At 36.7% G+C, this 20,775-nt stretch overlaps 1 protein-coding gene across 1 annotated transcript; it reads right to left on the bottom strand.

The window, feature by feature from the left end:
• Window positions 1–10,007: 10,007 nt before the first annotated feature.
• On the bottom strand, window positions 10,008–19,563 carry LOC103720839 (homeobox-leucine zipper protein ROC2-like). Its single transcript, XM_008810765.4, has 12 exons — window positions 18,960–19,563; window positions 17,590–17,837; window positions 16,892–17,009; window positions 16,381–16,569; window positions 15,853–16,299; window positions 15,653–15,754; window positions 12,972–13,172; window positions 12,595–12,769; window positions 12,198–12,469; window positions 11,830–11,925; window positions 11,205–11,599; window positions 10,008–10,395 (listed from the first exon to the last, which is right to left on the bottom strand). The coding sequence occupies exons 1-11, from the start codon at window positions 19,059–19,061 to the stop codon at window positions 11,228–11,230; spliced, it is 2,322 nt and encodes a 773-aa protein (XP_008808987.1). The 5' UTR covers window positions 19,062–19,563; the 3' UTR covers window positions 10,008–10,395; window positions 11,205–11,227.
• Between the last annotated feature and the right edge of the window lie 1,212 nt (window positions 19,564–20,775).

The raw sequence follows: 20,775 nt of genomic DNA, 5'->3' as shown, positions 1-20,775 counted from the left end.
AAGACTTGAGGCCAACAAATATCACCAAAATCAGAATTGGAAATGGTGACTATATCTCAGTCAAAGGAATGGGGATAGTTGCAATTGCAAGTTGTTCAGGTATAAAGCTCATTCCCGATGTTCTTTTTGTTCCTAAAATTGATCAAAACTTGTTAAGTGTTGGCCAACTGATTCAAAGAGGTTACAAAGTTGTTTTCGAAGACAAATATTGCCTAATTAAAGATGCAGCTGATCAAGAAATCTTCAAAGTGGAAATGAAAGGGAAGAGTTTTTCACTCAATCCATTGGAGAAGGAGCTATTAGCTTTTCCAGCCAAAGAAAATATCACAGAAGTGTGGCACAAGAGGCTCGGACATTATCACCACCAAGGCCTGCTGCAAATGAAGTCCAAGCTGATGGTAGAAGATCTTCCAGAACTTGATAATCACCTACCAAACTGTAAAGCATGTCAGTTTGGAAAGCAAAATAGGAAGCCATTCTTGAAGTCAACCTGGAGAGCCACTCACAAATTGCAGCTCATCCACACGGATGTTGCAGGCTCTCAAAGAACACCTTCTTTAAAAGGTAGTCTCTATTATATTGCCTTTATTGATGACTTCACCAGAATGTGCTGAATTTTTTTCTTGAAGTTTAAATCAGAAGTAGCTCAAGTTTTTTGGAAGTTTAAGGCAAGAGTTGAGAATGAAAGTGGCTGCAAAATTCAGATTGTAAGGAAAGACAATGGAAAGGAGTACACTTCGGCAGAATTTGACAAATTTTATGAAGATGCAGACATAGAGCATCAGCTTACAGCCCCTTATACTCCTCAGCAGAATGGAGTTAGTGAGAGAAGAAATAGATACATCATGGAGATGTCAAGATGCATGCTGCATGAGAAGAATTTGCCAAAGAAGTTCTGGGCAGAGGCAGCAAATACGGTTGTGTTTCTTCAAAACAGGCTTCCCACAAAGGCATTGAAGGAACATAGACCATTTGAGGCATGGTATGGTTATAAACCATCTCTGAAATTCTTTAAATTATTTGGTTGCTTGTGTTTCACTCATGTTCCAAAGAGCAAGCATGACAAGCTTGATAGGAGAGCTTCACCAGGTATTATTATAGGCTATAGTACTGTCAGCAAGGCCTATAAAATTTCCAGCCACAAACTGGAAATATTGTTGTTAGCAGGGATGTTCACTTCGTGGAGGATGAAGAGTGGAGTTGGGATGATGCAAAGAAGAAGGGTCAGACCATGGCAGAGCTGAAACTCAAGTTTTCTGGTTCAAGCATCGAAAAAGAAGATGATTGGCAGAATGAAACAGTGGATGATGCTTCCGTGAGAGGAACAAGGTTGCTCTCAGATGTTTATGAAAGGTGCAATGTGAACCTGCTAACTATGCTGAAGCAAAAAAGGATCAAAAGTGGATAGCTGCAATGGAAGAGGAGCTGTCAATGATAGAGAAGAACAAGACTTGGATCCTTGTAGACAGACCTCAAGGCAGGAAGGTAATTGGAGTAAAGTGGGTGTTTAGAACCAAGCTTAACGTTGATGGATCGATCAACAAGCACAAAGCTAGGCTTGTGGTTAAAGGGTATGCCCAAATCTTTGGTGTTGATTACTCTGACACTTTTGCTCCTGTTGCTAGATTGGACACAATCAGGTTACTACTTGCAATAACTGCACAAAAGGGTTGGAAAGTGTTCCAGTTGGATGTCAAATCAGCTTTTTTAAATGGTGTCTTACAGGAAGAAATTTATGTTGAGCAACTCGAAGGATTTGTGAAGGAAGATGAAGGAGATAAAGTCTGTCTTCTCAAAAAGGCCCTTTATGGTCTAAAACAAGCTCCAAGAGCTTGGTATAGCAAAATTGATGAACGTTTGCTGAATTTGGAATTTGTGAAAAGTCTATCAGAAACAATCTTGTATGTCAAGCACAATGGTACTGACATTCTTATTGTTTCACTGTATGTTGATGACCTACTGGTTACAGGAAACAATGCAGATCATATTCAAAATTTCAAACAGAAGATGATGAAGGTGTTTGAAATGATAGATCTCGGGCTCATGTCCTATTTCCTTGGCATGGAGATCAAGCAAGGGCAAGGTGAAGTTTTCATCTGTCAGAAGAAGTATGCAAAGGAAATACTGAAGAAGTTTCAGATGGAGGAATGCAAGGCAGCAAGCACTCCAATGAATCAAAAAGAGAAGTTGTGCAAAGAAGATGGTGCAGGCAAAGTTGATGAAGGATGTTTCAGGAGTTTGATTGGTTGCTTGATGTATCTCACAGCAACAGGGCCTAATATCTTGAATGCTGTAAGTATTTTGTCTCGATTCATGCACTGTGCAAGTGAATTACATCTCAAGGCTGCCAAGAGAGTGATTCGATATATCAAGGGCACAAGTGATTTTGGTGTTAAGTTCACAAGAAGCAAGGAGTTCAAGCTGGTTGGCTTTTCTGGCAGTGACTGGGGAGGTTCTATTGATGATATGAGGAGCACTTCAGGTTACTATTTTACTCTTGGCTCTGGTGTTTTCTCATGGAGCTCGAAGAAGCAAGAAACTGTAGCTCAATCCACTGCCGAAGCAGAGTTTATTGCTGCAACAACTACTGTTAATCAAGCTTTATGGCTGAGGAAAATCTTAGTTGATCTTAATCTGGAGCAGAAGGAAAGCACAGAGATTCTTGTTGACAACCAAGCTGCTATTGCTATCTCTCATAATCCCGTGTTTCATGGGAAGACTAAGCATTTTAACATCAAGTTATTCTTCCTAAGGGAAGTACAGAAACATGGAGATGTGATTCTTGTCTCTTGCAAAACAGAATATCAAGTTGCAGACATTTTAACCAAACCATTGCATGCTTGCAGGTTCGAGTTTCTAAGGTCAAGACTTGGTGTTTGCAGCTCTTAAAGCAAGGAGGAGTGTTAGGAAAATGCTTCAGGACTGAAACATGTCCACGTGTTTTTGTAAAGTTGATTGTGTCAAAGTTTGTTCCTATTTGTTAGGAATTAGTTATTTTGTTATTTATTCTTTGTAATCGTGGAGCAAGTTTGGGATCATGTTGTTAGTGGGTTGCTATTTTTCAAACTTTAAATATTGTAATGTTTTAATTATTAATTGAGAGTAGCACTCTATTTTTTTAAAAAACAAATACTCGATAAGGAGTTGCATGGAGTTGTTAGCATGGACTTCAAAATTAGGAGAAGTGTTGTTAATTCATTGTGAGCCCTAGTTATAAACTAAGACTATATTCTTAGTTATTATTTTTTCCACTGTTATCCTAGTTTGTTATCCCTGTGTTATTCAAGCTAGGATAGGCACTGTCCTTTAGTGGGATAGTTGGAGCAAAAGTTGGCTTCTGAGTTTCGATACACTTAGAAAAAATTTATTTTAAATAATCAATAAATAGCCTTCTTATTTGAGTTTGAAGAGGAATAATCTTTATTTTTTATATAAATTAAGAGACCTTATGACTTGTTAGAAGTAATGCGCTTTGGTTCATGGTGTGTGCACTACTAGAGAGATTTTGGAAGGCCTTCTTAGAGAAACTAAGAACTTTGATCTAGCTTTTGTAAGTTTTCTTTATCCATAAACTATTTATTTTCTCTTTCTAAATTTATCCTCAATTTTTTTAGTCTTCTCACAATCCTTTTTATATTAGTATAGGTGCTTGTTCATGGTGATCCTGAGCTGACCGATCTTATTACACAAATCAATCTCTCGTTCTAGACTATCATCAGATGGTGTGTAGATTTTTTAATGAGCATCCATTCAAATACTTCGGGCTCCCCCTTTCCATTGGCAAATTATCCAAAAGTGATTAATTATCACTCTTATCAAGAGTAGAGAGATGCCTCACAAAATGGTGGACCAAATTCCTCTCTTATGGTGGTCGGTTAACACTGTGCAACTCAATTAATTCTTACAGCTCTACCATAGTACTATATGGGCATCTACAAATTAATTACCTGCATGGGTGAACAAGGAGATTTTATGTATAGCTACAGAAGAGCCTTCCTATCGACAGGCAATGCCCCTACCAATAGTCTTAGATGCCTAGTGAATTGGAGACAAGCTTGTATACGCAAAGAAAAAGGGGGATAGATGATCGACTCCTTTGAATCAATCCCTGTTAGCTAAATGGGGATGGAGGTTTTAAGAAAGGCATGGAGACGGCTCGCATTCTTGACTTACCACGGAAAAACTTGAGTACCAGGTGGAAACCATATTAGAGAATGTCAACTTCTTGGAAGAAGATAATAGCGGCTCTACCTCTACTTTGGAACAGAATAAGTAATAAATTAGGCAGTGGTATTGATATTAAACTTTTGGGAAGATGGGTGGTAGACTCACCACTTTGCCACTACTATCCCAACCTTGACAATGCTGCAGAAAGGGATGGGTTGTCTCGCAATGGAGCAAAAGAAACTCACTTCGGAAGATTAAGGTCATCAAACCCTTGACAAGGGAGGTAGCTAATGAAATGATTCAACTAGTAGAAGTACTCTCTAGGATTACTTCTAAAGCTGATGAACTCCTTTGGAATAGCAATTCTTGTAATGATTTCTCTTCGGCCTCATTGTACGACTTTCAAATGCAGGTGGCTTCGCTGCCCATTCTCAAAAATAATATGGAAACTGCCAATCTAACAATAATAATAATAAAAAAATCTCTTAATTTGTTTGGGTCTCAAGGACCACCTAATCACGAGGGAGAATTTGAACAAGAAGACAGGTAGAGATTTTGACGGATGGCATATGTGGGGGGAAACAATATAGAATCCAGAGATAATATTTTTATCAGAGGCAGGTTCACCAACCTGGTAATCTAGAAGGGAATTTACACTAAACATGCAACAATGCTCCAACTCTATCGAATCATTGTGTTAGGATTGGAGGAAGCAACAAATTCTTGAAGGTAGTAATTTAATATTTTTAAGTGTTCGTTTCTGATTTTCTCTAGTCATGCTGGAAATAAAGGAACAAGAATATTTAACAATCGACCTGTGATTAAATAGTTTTTTTTTTTTTAACTAGTAGGATTGTGGTGGTTTAGATTAGTTAAATTAAACCTTGGGCTTAATAAATCTATGTTGGTTGTGTCCGTTTACGGTAGAGTAGCATTAGAGTTTGATTTTGTCAAACCTTGGAAAGTGGTCAGTTTCCAGGGGTTTTTCTTTTTGAAAGTATATAATGTCTTAAGAGGGCGTTTAGCATGGGGTGATTGTCCCAGAATCAAGGATGATGTGGGTGGAGATAATGAGATCACCACATTTGGTTGCATCACGGTGATCCTACGTGGCGATGATCCTAAATCATCTCCACTTCTCAAATCACCGCCAATCCGGTGATGAGATATCTATCCTTGAAGTTGGAAATCCAAGATCACCCTAGGACAGTGATCCTGGGTTAAATGTTAAAGACAAAAATACCCTTCAATTTAGCTGAAAAATTGATATATCAATATACCATCAATATATTATGTCAATGTTATATATATATATATATATATATATATATATATATATATATATATATATATATATATATATATATATATATATTATGTTGAAGGATAATTTTAAATTATAGTAAAAATATATTATTATATTTTATATTTATATAATGAAAATATATAATATATTACTCCTATTTATCTTATTTTTTAATCAAAATAATTATTAGTATTAAAAAATATATTATACGTATAAATAAAAATATTAATTCTATAATGAAAAATAACATATTTTTATAAGATTAATAATTTATAGGAGTAATAAATGTATTTTTATAGAATATATTAATAATTAATATATTGATAAATATATTAATATTTTATTATAATATTTTTTATATGATTAATAAATATATGATAAGGACTACTAAAGTAGAATATGTGACAAAATTATGAAACTATTATAGGAATTAGCATATTGACTTATATTTTTGATTCATGAGAATTAAAAATACATAAAAAATCATCTAAGATATATCAGGGGTATTTATGATATTATGTGGTCGGTGATTTTGGATTTTCGTACCATACCAAACAAGTTACTCATGGATATCCGAGGATTTTTAATCACTAGACCATGACCTACTAAACACATTGATTTTAGATCACTGAAGATCAAATCATCCCAGCATTCGAATCATCGGAGATCTTATATCACCGTGGCAATCCTATTGGGGTTACCAAATGCCCCCCTAGGGAGAGAGGTCTGTTTTCTATTATAATTTTTTTTGAAAGCAAGAGCCTGGTATGCCATTAGCCTATCATAATTTTCTATATGATTGAATGTTTCCAATGACGATTATCTGCTCCCAGAAAGATCTATGTTCTCCAAGTTATGGGATTTCATTAGACGGCTTTGCCCCCCCCCCCCTTCTACAAAAAAAAAGGGGAACAAAATTGATAAACTCTCAAAAATATATCAACAAAAAACATTCTCTTTTTATAAACAAATAAAAGAAAACCTATTCCTAAAAGCACCATACCTTTTTTAAAACTTCCATGGCACATGCTTGACAGCGGCTAATAAAATTCATGATAAATAAAATTTATTCCAACAATAATTTCTAAATATAGCTCAAACTATAGATACAAAGTTTGTGAAGGACCTAAAGCTCTCACTAGATGTCTTGAGCAAGCTTAGCTCGATTATTAGACAAGCTATGTTGAGTTAGGTCTGGCTTCATAATGTCTAGCTTGTTTTCATTAAATGCCTAATAAAGTCAAGCTTGATCAAGCTTGAATGTGGTCGAGCTTGGTTTGAAATTGATTTTGCACTTAAATCTCAAGATCAAGCTTGATTTGTTTGTGGTTATTTCGAGAACAAGTCAAGCTTAATTTTGAATCAAACCGAACACAAGCCTATTTTATCAACTTGATAATCCTAAATTGAGCTGAAACTAACTCAAGAATAAATCAAGCTTGGCTCAAGCTTAAATAAAAGCCTGATTCCAGACATCAAGTATTGCTGCAAAGTTTGATTCAGAAAAATTATCATTTAATTGATCCAAAGAATAAAACAATACACCAATTATAACTTTAACTAAATGATCCATTATATATGAGATAATATAATATATAATAAAAATATTCTAGCTTTATTGAGCTGAGCTTGATCAACCTGGGGAAACTTTTGGCCCAGTTTGAAGGTCACTTTGAGCTTGTTTTGAGCGCAGTCCAAGCTCACGCTTCTCAATTCCTTTAATATCCTTAGTCTAGACTCCTATTAATATTAAAGCCATCTTGTGCTTAGTTCAAATGTAATTACAAATAGGGGTGATGGCTAAATCGACCAGCTTGACCCACAACCAACTTGTTTAAGCAAATTCAGGTTTGCCATAAAGAGATTTAGTCACTGATGGTTATCTGACATAACCAATTTATACATGGCTTGCATTTAGGTTAAGAGTTCTAACTCGTTTAACTCATCTTGATTTATTTATTAATAATTGAATTAACTCTTGGTCTAACACGTTTAACCTGTTTAAAATTTATTTAACCAATTTAGAACTCGTTTAACTTGATTCAACCCATTTATTAGATGGGTTACACGAGCCGAGTCAAGTTTGGGTGGATAGATATTTGGCCCAATTCCTATCTGATCCAACCTCCTAATCTAACCTGATTGCCAATCGTAACTACAAAGAGAGATTTAATTTTTATTCAACTATTATTTTTAGAAATATTTTATAATAAATAAATAAAATTATTCACAATCTAAGGATTGTAAATTGGAAGCTTTTACTCCGACATTTGATGGGTAGATGGTATAGCCATGGGGTTGGTGGCATTTGAGCGCTGGATTACATGTCCCTAAGCTGATATGGCTTTACTATTATGGTCTTACCTAATTTCTCCTCCTTTTCACATGTTTGGTTTCAATGTAAGTTGACCTAATACATCATAGTGATGGTTGGGTTGTTGGTGTATCAGGTTGTTGGCACACCAAATAGGGGCAGAGAGAACCATCACGTGGTGGTTAATAGTGTTGGCTGCCCTTGTGCTACTCTAACTTTTTTCTCTTTATTTTTATAAAGCCAAGGAGAGTGATGGAGGGGGGGGAAGGGTTCTTGAAATCAGGTCAGTGATTTGATTGAATTTTGTACAAATTAGTTTGCTACTTTATATATTTTGATGGACTCTTCTCTTAGGTGACCCTTAACTCACAGGCTACTTGGAAGTGGGATGGGTTTCTCGGAAAGAAGGAAAAGTTAAACCCAATGGGATAGATTGGTATTAGATTGGTCTGCAAATGGGTTAGGTGAACCCATGATCTAACTCTATTAGACCTGATGTAAGCCATTTTTCTAGAACCAATAGGTCTAGCCAAAGTCAAAATTTTGACCCTATTTGAAAACCGGGTCAGATCTGGGTTTTATAGTTTCCAACCCAACTTGATTCAATTAGGCCTATATATTGTTTAGGTCCAGTCAACAAAAAATATAGCCAACTTGACTTAAACTCGGTCTGACCCAACCTAAAATCCTAATCATGCAAACCCCTTTCTTGTCCTTCGTTAGAATGTCACCTAAACTACTCCGTCTCTGATCAGCTTGACAAGAACAACTGCATCTCCTCTTGCTTGCTCCTAGTAATATATAAGCATTTATTGTTTGTTTCAGTGGGTTCCTCTTTACAATACTCGAAATATATTAATATTTGTTATTTGAAATTATAGTTTATAAACATGCACCTAAATAGTCATTTTTTAGGTTCAAATTTTAAGAAAAAAAATACAAGATTTTTGAGTAGAAATTCATGTTTAAGTTGCTATTTTTATATTTTTATTTTTATGATTTTATATTTAATTATTGATTATTTTATTTTAACTTAAAAAATAGTTAAATATAGTTGACCGAAAGTGCAAACCAAATCCAACCCAGTTCTTACCCAAATTTGTGTTGTGTCTAAATCATGCTTGACTTTATATGACCTCAATATTTTAGGTTTAGATTTCAGAGTAATATCAAATAAGGAAGAGTGTGAACCAAGTGATAATGATTACCACTCGTCACGATTTTTAATCGTACTTAATTATTATAGATTGAAGAATTGGCATGTTGAACTTAATTATTATAAGTATATGCCATTACAATTTTTAAGGCAGATAATATTATACTGGAAAAGGACCTGAAAACGTCGACCATGTCTAGGATTCTTGCAATAACCAGCATCATAAGCATAATTATCCACTATTGCAGGATATTTTGAGGTTTAGATCAAGTATCACATCATGTACAACTCGATGTATTTTTAGAGAGGCTAACTGGATAGTTAATTGAGTGGCTTTCTATGTAGCTGAGTATTACATATTTAAAATGTGTTTTTTTTTCTCAGAGTTACCAATTTATCTCGATGATATATTGATTGCATATGCGACTGGATATATTTATACAAGGGTTTTGTAAAATAACAGGATTCAACAAGCCAAAAAAAAGAAATATTTATAAAACCTCAAGGAGAATGGAAACGAGAACTGATAACTAGTAATAATAGACAGGCTGAAAACTTATAAGCGATTATGTAATTTCCCGTTTGGTTTTCTCGTATTCCAGTATGCCACTGAACGCTGAAGGATATGCCTATGGGTAGCATCTAAAATATTTGCTGTAGACGGATACTATCCCTTCGCCGAAAAGGATAAAAGGGATCTCATCTCGTGCCAGACTTACATAATATAAAAGGGATGAACAAAGCTACGGTGTGAGCATGACGGTCTTTATCATGAACTTTAGTTTATGCTTATCAGACCCCCGCAGCCAACAATAACGAGGGCTATGGGCAACAGTAATCCGTCGACTCTCCAATCACATTTGATCATACCACTGGACTTTTCTCTTTTTTTTTGTTTTTTTTTTTTTATTTGATGGTAGACTCCATTGGACTTACGAAAGCAAACGACATAGCACCATTATTATAGCGACTTTCTTAGAGAGAGAAAGAGGATGCATGGAAAACAACGCATCTGAAGCTTCATTGCAAGGGGATAAGAGAAAAGGTATCATACTGACATGTTCTACCATAAACTCTTAAAAATAAAAGGGGAAGCAAAGTCACTTGGAGGATTAGGCAGTTAATTCAACTACAGTCAGCAACACAACAAAGGGATGAAATTGGCTGAAGAAAGTGACACAGAAAGCACGAAATGTATCATGTTTGTCCACAAAGGGAGGGAAAATACATGAAAAGAGAATTACAAAGAGAAGTCTTCCAAAACCGAGAGAGGTAGTAGTTGTCAACCAAGGGAAAGTCAATACCCGAACCAACCCCCCTTGCATAGTGGTGGTGGGGGAGTGCTTGTAATTGAATTGACCAACAAACAAACCAACACCACATGGCAAGGAGAGTCTGAGGTGCGTTCTTGACTTGCCACAAATAAAGCTCCAAACTCCTCCCCTTCCTCTCCTGCTCATCAGGAAAAAAGAAAAAGGAAAAGAACAGGAAGAAAAAAGGAACATGGTTAGAGGCTAGTTAGACTAAATTATTTACTAATTTAGATCTAAATCACCAGGAGAGCAATAAGAAACATCCAATGAAAAGAGAATCGGGTTGAAAATTAAGTATAATTAGCAAAACCAAATCGTACAAACGGTTTTAATGACAATAATACAAACTTAGAGAAAAATTTACTCTCCACCTGTTTTCTGTGAGGCAGTAAAATTTTCAAAAAGGAAAACTGAGCAGGTGGTAAGCGTTAAATTTTCACCATCATGAGAAAAGCAAAAGCTTCCTTTAAATTCTCACTGCAGGCATTATATAAATGAATTTTGTGAATACAGAAAATCAGATTAAGAAACCTTCAGTTCCCTATGCCATCTCAGCACTTCCTAAAGTCCAAAGAAATCCATAATTCTATAATATACTAATCATAATCCCTAAGTACATAAATTTCTTTAGCTTTTCCTTTATACAGCACAATAAAGATTCAGGAACATAACAATTTCAAACCAAAAGCCCGTATGCATAATATTAGAACCGTTAAGATTCTACATCCCTTCAAACACTTCTAGTTACGTTCAATATCCCAAAAAATAAAAGAATCTAGACTAAAAAACCTCAAAATTCTGATGTTACGAACTCCTCATGGAGAAACTAATCTAGAAGTAACCTTATTTCAAGGAGAGAAAAAATGAAAAGAAACTAAATTCAAGGAAGAAAAATTGAAAAAAAGAAAAAACTTCGGATCACTTAGTTCTGAAAATGTTTAATCTTACCTTTATATTTATAGTCTTTAGGCTTACTGGGCGCTTTCACCCGAGACCGCAGCCTTGATTCTTTCAACAGTACAAGCAATGAGGCTGTTAACTGTCGCTACCGACCCAAGTGAGAGTTTGGCAGTTGGAACCGAGTCCACGAGGATTTGGAACGCAACGGTCAGGAGTGATCCACCAGAACCAACCTCCCCAACGCCACCACCTTGCATCCCAGTAGGACCATCAGGGAGGATGGCAAAGCCTGATGGCAGAAGTGCAACATAATCCGGGTCACCGCCACTTAAAACCACATTCATAGCAACCATATCCACTGGAGCATAGATCACGTAGGAGCCTGTTGGATCAGTGCAGCTCTCTTGTAGTATCAGCATGTTGCTCTGGTTTGAGTTTGCGCTCTAAGATCATATCATTGAGTGAAGCATGCTTAGTACATTTAACTCATGAAGTGGTGCGAAATAAAGAAGTGTTTCCATAAAAGTTAGAAAGCAAACAGTTGACAAAAATGACCTAAATTTTGATTATCTGAAGTTAGACTAAATGCATGAAGACATGGAAGTGCAATCTAGTGACAAAAGGCAAGAAAGACAAAAAAAACTGAACAAATTTTTGATATTTATGAGCTTACATTGACGCGGAGGAGAGAGACGCAGTTGCCGTGATCTCGGCCATTGGCGATGTGAGCCATTTCCTGAACTACCCCGCCATTGGAGAGGATATCCCACTGTCAATACACCAATAGTCCAGAGAGAAGTGCGATGTTTAGTGTTTCTTATCTCCCCTTTTCACCCAAATATATTATTATTGCAACCGTAGAAAGTATTATTCCCCTTATACTACTATAATACCTTAATATATAACTACATTACAATGAGAACTAGGTTCCAAATCAGTAACAACACTTATTGTATTGCACTTCTGAAATAAAATTCGAGCACATTTCAGCCTCATTTCTGAAGTGGAAAAGAATATATTTAGTTATTCTGAGTGGAATACCTCACTGCGAGAGCTCTCATTGCGGAGGAAATCAAAGACCCTCTTCGGTGGGACAGGAAGCCAGAAGGAAGTGGCAGCATTAAGGACAATACCAGGTGGTCTGCCAGGATCATCGACGCTCTTTCTAGTCATGACCCTTACATCCTCTGCACCACTACCAGATAAAGTAGTCCATTGATGGGTTGTTGAGGCAGTCACACCACCGCAAAAGCTTATAACCATCCTCTCAGCTAGCTTCAACATGCTCTTCCTCCCTTCTGGAGTAGTTATCACTGTGATACCAAATCATCAAAAAAAAAAAATCATAATTCATGGATCAAAGAAAAAAAAGCATATGTCCACTATATGCTTCATATCATAATTGAACTCATTCTGAAACAAAAGAATGGATCATTACCACCAATGTCCCCGGAGGGGATGTTACTAGCCATTACACTTGCTAGGCGCTCACACTGTCGATCCAAAGTGCTGACCCACCGTTTCGCACCAAAGGCTAGGCCTGAGTTGACCAAAGGCTTGTATATATTGTGAACAGACCTATCATCTACTTCAACATGTTCAACCCAAATCACCTATGAAATGTTTTTAGAAAACAAGATATGTTATATCAATTCCAATAAGATAGAGATCTAAGATAGCGAAAGGTAATTTTGATATGGTTAGGTGGCAAATAAAAATTTGTAGAGCTGATTTCAGATAGATGGGATAAGACATGATTGACAGGATCATGTTTTGATCTGTACCAAAATCAACTATGTCCACATGATTGTTTACCTTTGAGTAACCATTTGGCATTTCTTGAATTAAGCAGCCTGATGGCCTTCTTCGACATCTCGATGTGGGGCTTGGACGTAAGCTGTCCAAGGAAACATCAACTACTGCCCAGGTTCCATCAGCATGCTGCTTGCAATACCTCACAAATAAACTCTCACGAGTCGGAACCAGTGGAGATGGTACTTGGAATTCCGCTGACATCTGACAGTTGAAATTGGTAAGGTCTTTGTTCTTGTTAAACTGGAACAAAAACTTAACAGAAGATTCATGAGGACAAGTTCTTTTTTTTTTGTTAAGAAAATAGGAAGCTGTCCATGAGTAATAAGCAAGATTTAGTACATGATACGGATACCAGCCTACCAAGAGAACACTCTGGAGGTATTTTCTGATGTAGAGAGGCTAGATAAACTTGAATACATAATGTCCAAGTCAACAATTATATTTTTATTTCCACCAAAAAAACAACTATATGATTACAATTTGTATTAAGTTAGAAAAGTAATTTTGAAGAGTTGGTCAGTTCAATATTCTTTCTGAACATGATTACTCTTTCAGAACATGATTTCTCATTTCAAAGTCCTCACAAATAAACTTACCAGTGTTATTTTCTCACGCTTCTGGAACAAAAAGGCATGGAGTCTAGTAACAGGAATATTTAAGGCTATCACATTTTGTTGTGTCAAGTTAAATATTTATTATAAAAAATATAAAGGTGGGATAATCAGAAAAGAGTCTTTATTTGTGAACAATAAGGTAATGAACTGGTACTCTTTTTTTTTTTTGGAACAAATGCAAGTTATTTAAATCAGTTTCATACGGAAGATGTTATTTATATCAAACTTTAATTTATTGTCCATTCGGCATTAGTGCTCCTTGAGGCTGATTTCTCACATTATTATTAAATAATTAAAACCAGTTATCATTGCGAACAAAATGCAAACCTGTTTTAACATGCCTATATATACTCTTGTGGTTGCACCCCCTCTTCCATTAGAAGAAGGTTCTAACCTTGGGTAGGATTTCCGCAAGTGTTTGACATGAATAATTCTTCCATCAATTCTATGAAATTATTGATGGTGCAAACATCATTATTTTCAAGCAAATAAAATGAATGATATATAATATAACCTATCAATTTCTTTTAGAAAGTTAATAGAACATTGCTTAAATTTCAGTTCTATACATAAACCAGATGGTTAAGAAGTTTTACTTGGTTTTGTACTACAATCTCAATTTTCTTTAAGAAAAAAACTATGGGTACACCACCTATTCAAAATTCTTGCAGTACCTACTTGGGAAACATCACCCAGTGTCGGGACCCACATAGGTAGACGATGCACTAGGTAGATCTTAAGTTTTTATATGGGACTGAAGAACCCAAATAACAACTACCTAGCTTACGTTTTTAGGCAAGGCTCTAGGTTATTACAAATAGTTATTAAATCGGACTCGGCTTATGGCCTTTATGGACAAGCTAATCTTCTTATTGGTGATTGGATTTGAATTGATTTAGATCCTTCGCATAGCGATGATGACAGGGCTTAAATAGGGAAACTATGTGAGGACCCATTCAATTCTACATCGGCTATGCACTGTGTACATCTTAGGTACTTCTAGAGGACCAAAGAACTCTATTAACTTCTGGCTAGTCTTTTAAGATGAGATCTTGGGTTGTTGCACCCAAATTCTAAAACCTCCTTCCTTGTGGAGGAGCGTACAACAACTAAACTGCTATAGATTTTTTTTCCATCAGATAGGATTGTATATATGAGTCTAGTTCTATCTAGTTGGAGGTTGTACTACATTTTTTTTCTTTTACAATTGGTTTCTATCATGTTTTACTTCTTCAAGAATGCAAGCTCCATTTATTCATCTCCAAACATTCTTTAGACACTCATCAGTGACCATTTTGTTGTAGTCTAAAAAGCCTCTTCAATTGCACTACCAATATCTTCCTCACAAAAATACTTATTTCAATAAACAATGTCAATATGTTATACATTTCTAGATGCAATCAACTGGCAAATATAATTTAATTACAAAATATCATATGATAACATACAGGATATATAATTGCTGGTACACGGCTTAGTAATGCCATAAATACACAACATACATAACATTGATTACTAAAGTACCATGTAGTGATTAACCATCACATTTATTGTATAAGTATCGCCTTACTAATGGAATTGAGAAACAAAAAATAAATTTTATGACACCTTTGGACCAAGATACATACCAATTTATGGATACGAACATGTTGGAAAATAAACTATTTAAAGTAGTATAGCTTTCAAAAAGTCAGTCATTCAAGGCAAAGAAATAATAAGCTCTATGACGTCAGAACCTGTAAACATAATTATTAGAATTTAAATGACATTTTATTACATTTAAAGTGTTACATTTATATTGAATTAATTATCAACAACCCACGAGAGAAGAATTCAGCTTCAAATACTAATTGCTTTCTGAATTGCTCCAGTATATAACTTATTGACACATAGAACAGCTCAACGAATTATAACTGTCTCTAAGAATAAAAGAAAAAGGTTGTGTTTTTCCATTTTAGCTAAATTATTTCAATGTTTTTGAAACTATTAATATTCTTATTAGGGGCTAAACATACACACACATGCACGCATAGAGAGAGAGAGAGAGAGAGAGAGAGAGAGTTATACCACTTGCAGAGCTCCATTATAATTTCCTGCTACTCCTGTTGACAGCACTTCCAAAGTTATAGCTCTTGACACGATGCTAGAAAACACCATGGACCATTGATTCTACAGAAAATCAAGATGTTAGATAACCAATTGCAAATCCACAATCAAAGAACAAACAGATAACTTCAGAATTGTGCTGAATGTACAAATCCTCATACCACATCCATAAGCATCTCGAGGAGATTGATGTGATTCATGATTACAACAGCAGTGTCACGAGAGGCCTCTGACTTCAATCCAAATGGTTTAGGACCAATGCCTCTCGGGAATGCCCTGACATATTCCTCTTCATTTAGAGTCTCAGTTGAGCAATCCAGCCCCGGGGTCCAAAGTGGCTCACAAAGCTGTGCCATTCGAATGAGCTCCTCCATTGCAGCCACTGCAAGCTCGATAACCATTGGCTTCTCCATCTCGGGCTGTCCAGAAACAGTCCTAAGTAGCTCCCCAGCTCCAAACATTTCACCTCCAATGCCTGGTTGGACCCCGAATGCCCCACTCACACCAAGATCCATTGGTGAGCGAGAAGCTAATGGAGAAGAGAGTAGTGGGTATGACACCATTGGCTTCCCAACATACTTTGCAGCTATTCCAGATATCCGATCAATCTATTAAACACAACCAGAAGAGTTTTAAAGTAATGCAATTCACCGATGCTCTTTAAGCTTTTATTGAGACGAATCCCTTACCTCCTCCCTTAACCGAGCATTCTCGATCCTCAGGTGGTGTTCATCAAAGGACATCTCCCCAAGGGCAGCGGGGCCACCACAGTTGGGGCATGAGGCATTGCTAAGGGCTTCTTTGTACCTCAAGTTCTCAGCCCTGAGCTTCTCATTCTCGGTCCTTAGTTGAGTGTTCTCATGCCTCTCCTGCTGAGTCTATAAGGAGAGTAAGAGGGAAAGAGAGATTAGAGGATGACATGAAAGAAGAGTAGAGTGGTTTGTGCAGTAGAATTAGCAGAGAAAGCTAAGAATGGTTACTATAAATGTCTACCCATGCATATGATATACTAATAAGCTAATACTGTGGCACAGTAACGTTTAAATGTGTCAAGAAATAGAAGTATATTTAGCAAGAACGTTTTCAGTGGCTGGTACTCAGTGCAGTGAGCTAAAAAGGTGGTGTTCCTTTTAATTTCTCCTCCTCCTTTTGCATTTTTTTTTCTTTTTCTTCCTGTTGGTGGATGGTGGAGGTTTAAACCTTCATTTGGGTGCGCTTGTTTTGGAACCAGAACTTGACTTGTAGGGGTTCTAACCCAAGCTCTCGGCTCAGCTCCTTTCGCTGCTTGTCATCAGGGTGGGGGCATGTCTTGAAGAAACTGAGAGGAAACAAAGGGTATGATTAGTGGATTCACAGCCGAAGAACTAATAAGTAGGCTCTTTGCTTTAGTTCTCTCTTTTTTAATGTTCAGAAAACTACAGAATAATGCACAAGCCTAGAAGAATATAGTATATCAGCAGAGTAAAAATCCAAGTAAAACTGAAATTGGATTTCTCTTTTTTATTGCTTTTATTCCATCTAGAAAAAAAGTAGGAACTTAATGTTAAAAAAGAAAAATAGAAAGAAGTTTCTCTTTTTTTTGCTAGTAATTCTATGTATCAGAAAGACTTAAGAAATGTCAAATCCAAGGAAAAATATGAGTTTAACGAGTACGAATGATGGAGGTGTTGGGGTTTGTTTCTTTTCTTTCAAATGTGCAACAATAAATAAAAAATCTGTTTTTTAAAAAATTATTTTTGTTGTAGGGAAAGCAAACTATGGAAAGAAAGGAGGAGGGGGAGGGAGGGAGGGAGGGAGAAAGAGAGAGAGAATTTGGAGAGTATAGTGATGAGAAATTAGCAATAATACTGCCTTTTCTCTGATTTCTTTGGTGATATGAAAAGAAATCAGAAAATTACTTCTCCATCTCTTGGATCTGATGCTGGGTATGGCGGTGGTAGCGCTTCTTTCGCGGCCGCTGGTTGGCATCCTGGTCATCACCGGAGGCCCCCTCGATATTCTCACTCCCCGACTTGCTCTCGAACTCCTCTTCCCGAGTCCTTACCATCTCGCTCTCGGCCGTGGTTGTCTGCGGGATCTCAAAAAGCTGATTCTGTTGCTGGTGCTGGTGTTGGAGGGGGAGTTGCTGCCCCTCCAGAATGTTTGGCTGCAAACATTTACAGACAAAAACACACAAACCATTCGGTCTCTATTTTTTTCCAATAATCAGATTCTCTTTAAAATACGAAGAAGAAAGCAAGAAAGAAGGAAAGAAAGAAACAAAATACAGATAAAAGCACATGTTTGGAAATATACAAGAGAAAGGAAAAGAGAGAAGATGTTGTTATTTCTAATCGTCTTTCAAACCCACCTCCTGAAGTAAGGGATAATTTGAAATAGATGATGTAAGTAGAAAGATGAATTCGCTGCCAAAACAGCTTAGATCTACCAAGAATGCTTCCGAAGATTGACGGTTCCAAAAGAAATTTTGAAAGTGGATGAAGTACATGTACGAAGTAGAGTGAAAGATGAAGAAAGAAGAACCTTTTATATTATAAAATGAGATCTATGTCTCGAGAAATGGATGCCGTATCAAGACAGCTTCCCGCCCCCCATCCTCTTCTCTCTCTACATTAAGAGATCAAGAGGAAACTAGAGGAAGATAATCGAGAATGTCTTCTCTCACTTTCTTTCTCTATGTATAGATGGTATGAAAGGACTCACCTCTTGCTCTCTGTTAAGCATATGTATGAAGTGAAGAGTAGACAGAAGGATGAAGAGATCTATGTCTAGAGAAATGGGAAATATAATATAAAAATATATGGCCCCCTCCCTCCGCCACCCCCTATCTCTCTGAGAGATCAAGAGGAAAATAGAGGAAGATCAGAGAGAGTATGTCTCTCTCTGCGTAGGTGTATTAACAGTATGAGAGGACTCACCTCTTGTTCTGGATAAGAGTAGTACTGGACGGTTCACCTCTAATTTTGCTTCTCAGCAATCGAAGAGGATTTAGCCTCAAAAGGCTAAAAACACCCACCTAATGACAACCCGTTCCCCTTAGAAACCCCCCCCCCCCCCCCGAACTCAAACCACAAATAGAAAAAGCCCAACAAGCCAAGCAAAACAAGGAGGAGTAGAACGGTTCGATTACAAGCACCTATATCGGCCTAACACACACTGCATAGCCTCTCAACATAGAGACCATCTATACCACTGTCGGGGAAAAAAGAAAGAAAAAGAAGGAAACAACTGAAGAAGAATTCAGAAATGACTTTTTTCACTTGCAGACCTGACCAAGGGACAGCGCTGATGAGGACCCGAAGCTGGCACCGGCGTTCCTCCCCATCATCGAAGGCACATGTCTCGCCGGAATCATGATACCTGCAGGCATATTTCTCTCTAACAAACCCTAATTCTACTCCCCCTTCCCTTCTCTTTCTGTATATCTCTACCTTTATTTCTCTTCCTGGACTTCTCTTCCTTTCAGATGAGCTTCGGTTCGTGCGCAGCGCTAACGGAGGCTTGCATGTTGAGAAGAAGAGACATAACTACGCTTTGGTTTCCAAGATGAATACTGGACATAGAAAGAAAGAGGAGAGAGAAGATAGATATATAGAGCCTTTGACACCAGATAACTCGACACGAACTAAGATGTTAGGGAAAAAATATGCAACTATCTCACTGATCTCTAGGACGGTCTCCCTCTCTCTCTTTCCTCTCTCTCTCTTTCTTTCCTTCTTTTTGGGAAAAAAGAGGAAAAATTTGGGCTTTAGTGCATGCAAGGAAGAGAATAGAGAGGCTTTTGAGGAGAAGGTACCACAAGAGAAGCCATGAGAAGGGTGGAAGAAGGTGAGAGGGGAAGGGGAAAGAGGAAGACGGAAAGGAGAAAAGTAACAGGTGGAGAGGATGTGGTGAGGAGTTATTGCAGAGCGCATTGAGAGGGTGCAATTGCATTTATTGAGAGAGGGTGGTGTTATTGCTCGAGAGAGAGAGAGCGAGAGCGAGAGCGTATTTGCTTTAATTTTTTCCACAAGATAGGTATATGGTGAAAGGGATGACGGCTACCAACTTCTAAGGTTACTGAGTTGAGAGAAGCTCTACTTTACTGTGTCACTTGTTAGGAGGGATTCATGTGGTTCTTGATCAAAGATACGAACTCTGTACACAGAAATATACTTGTGGATACAGGTGAAGCACTTATTTACTCTATTGTCCTATCGAGTACGTGAAAATAGATACACAGTAAAAGAAGGGTTATGTTTGTTAATACTATGTTCAAGTATACTTTTTGACGAAGGCATATTTTACAGAAGGAGAAACAAAATTAAGATACCATGTCCGAGATGGAAATGAGAAATATTTCATTTGATAAAATTTGGATGGTATTTGATCAAGAAATAAGAATCAAATCTAGGAAGTAGAAAGAAGTCATATATAAAGAAATAAGACATTATGATTCTCAGATATGACTAATTATGCTTTGACTTAATTGCTTTTGAATTTGCCAAATATGAATTGAAAAAGAAGATGGAAACGTCAAACTAATTGATGATCATTTAAACATTGGTACACAAATTTTATAGTGATGAAACACTTAATGTTTAGAACTACTTTACATCATCCATTAGTTACCAAATATATCATTCTATTTTGTCTATATCACAAAAAACAAAATGTTACTCCGAGTTAGTTTGTTTCTAACAGGATTAATTAATAATCACGTAGACACTCAAGCTTTTATAGATAAGGCCCAAACTAAGTTGACCTCCTGTGGAAAGGTCAACTTTTACGTACCTTGCCACCTTCACAACTCCCACCAGCTCCTAAATAAAATTAAATATATATAAATTGCGATTATCAACACTGACGTTGAAATAAGCAGCACAGAAAATAGAAAATCTAACTCAACAGAGTTCAGTTATTTTTCCCAAAAAAAAGCTATCTTTAATTTTAATCTCAAATTACATGAAAAATGGACAAGTTATTCAGTAAATTGTCATGAAGTAGATTGCCTATGATAGCCTATCAAGATGTATTGTGTATTAGCGACAATTATTACCATCTTCAAGAGTACAGCAAAGAATCACAATGAGTGAGACGCTGCT

Source organism: Phoenix dactylifera, unplaced genomic scaffold (genome assembly GCF_009389715.1).
Source record: "Phoenix dactylifera cultivar Barhee BC4 unplaced genomic scaffold, palm_55x_up_171113_PBpolish2nd_filt_p 000100F, whole genome shotgun sequence".
In the NCBI taxonomy this organism is placed as follows: Eukaryota; Viridiplantae; Streptophyta; class Magnoliopsida; order Arecales; family Arecaceae; genus Phoenix; species Phoenix dactylifera.
The sequence above is the reverse complement of the archived record's forward strand: the minus strand, read 5'-3'. Positions and strand labels throughout refer to the sequence as shown.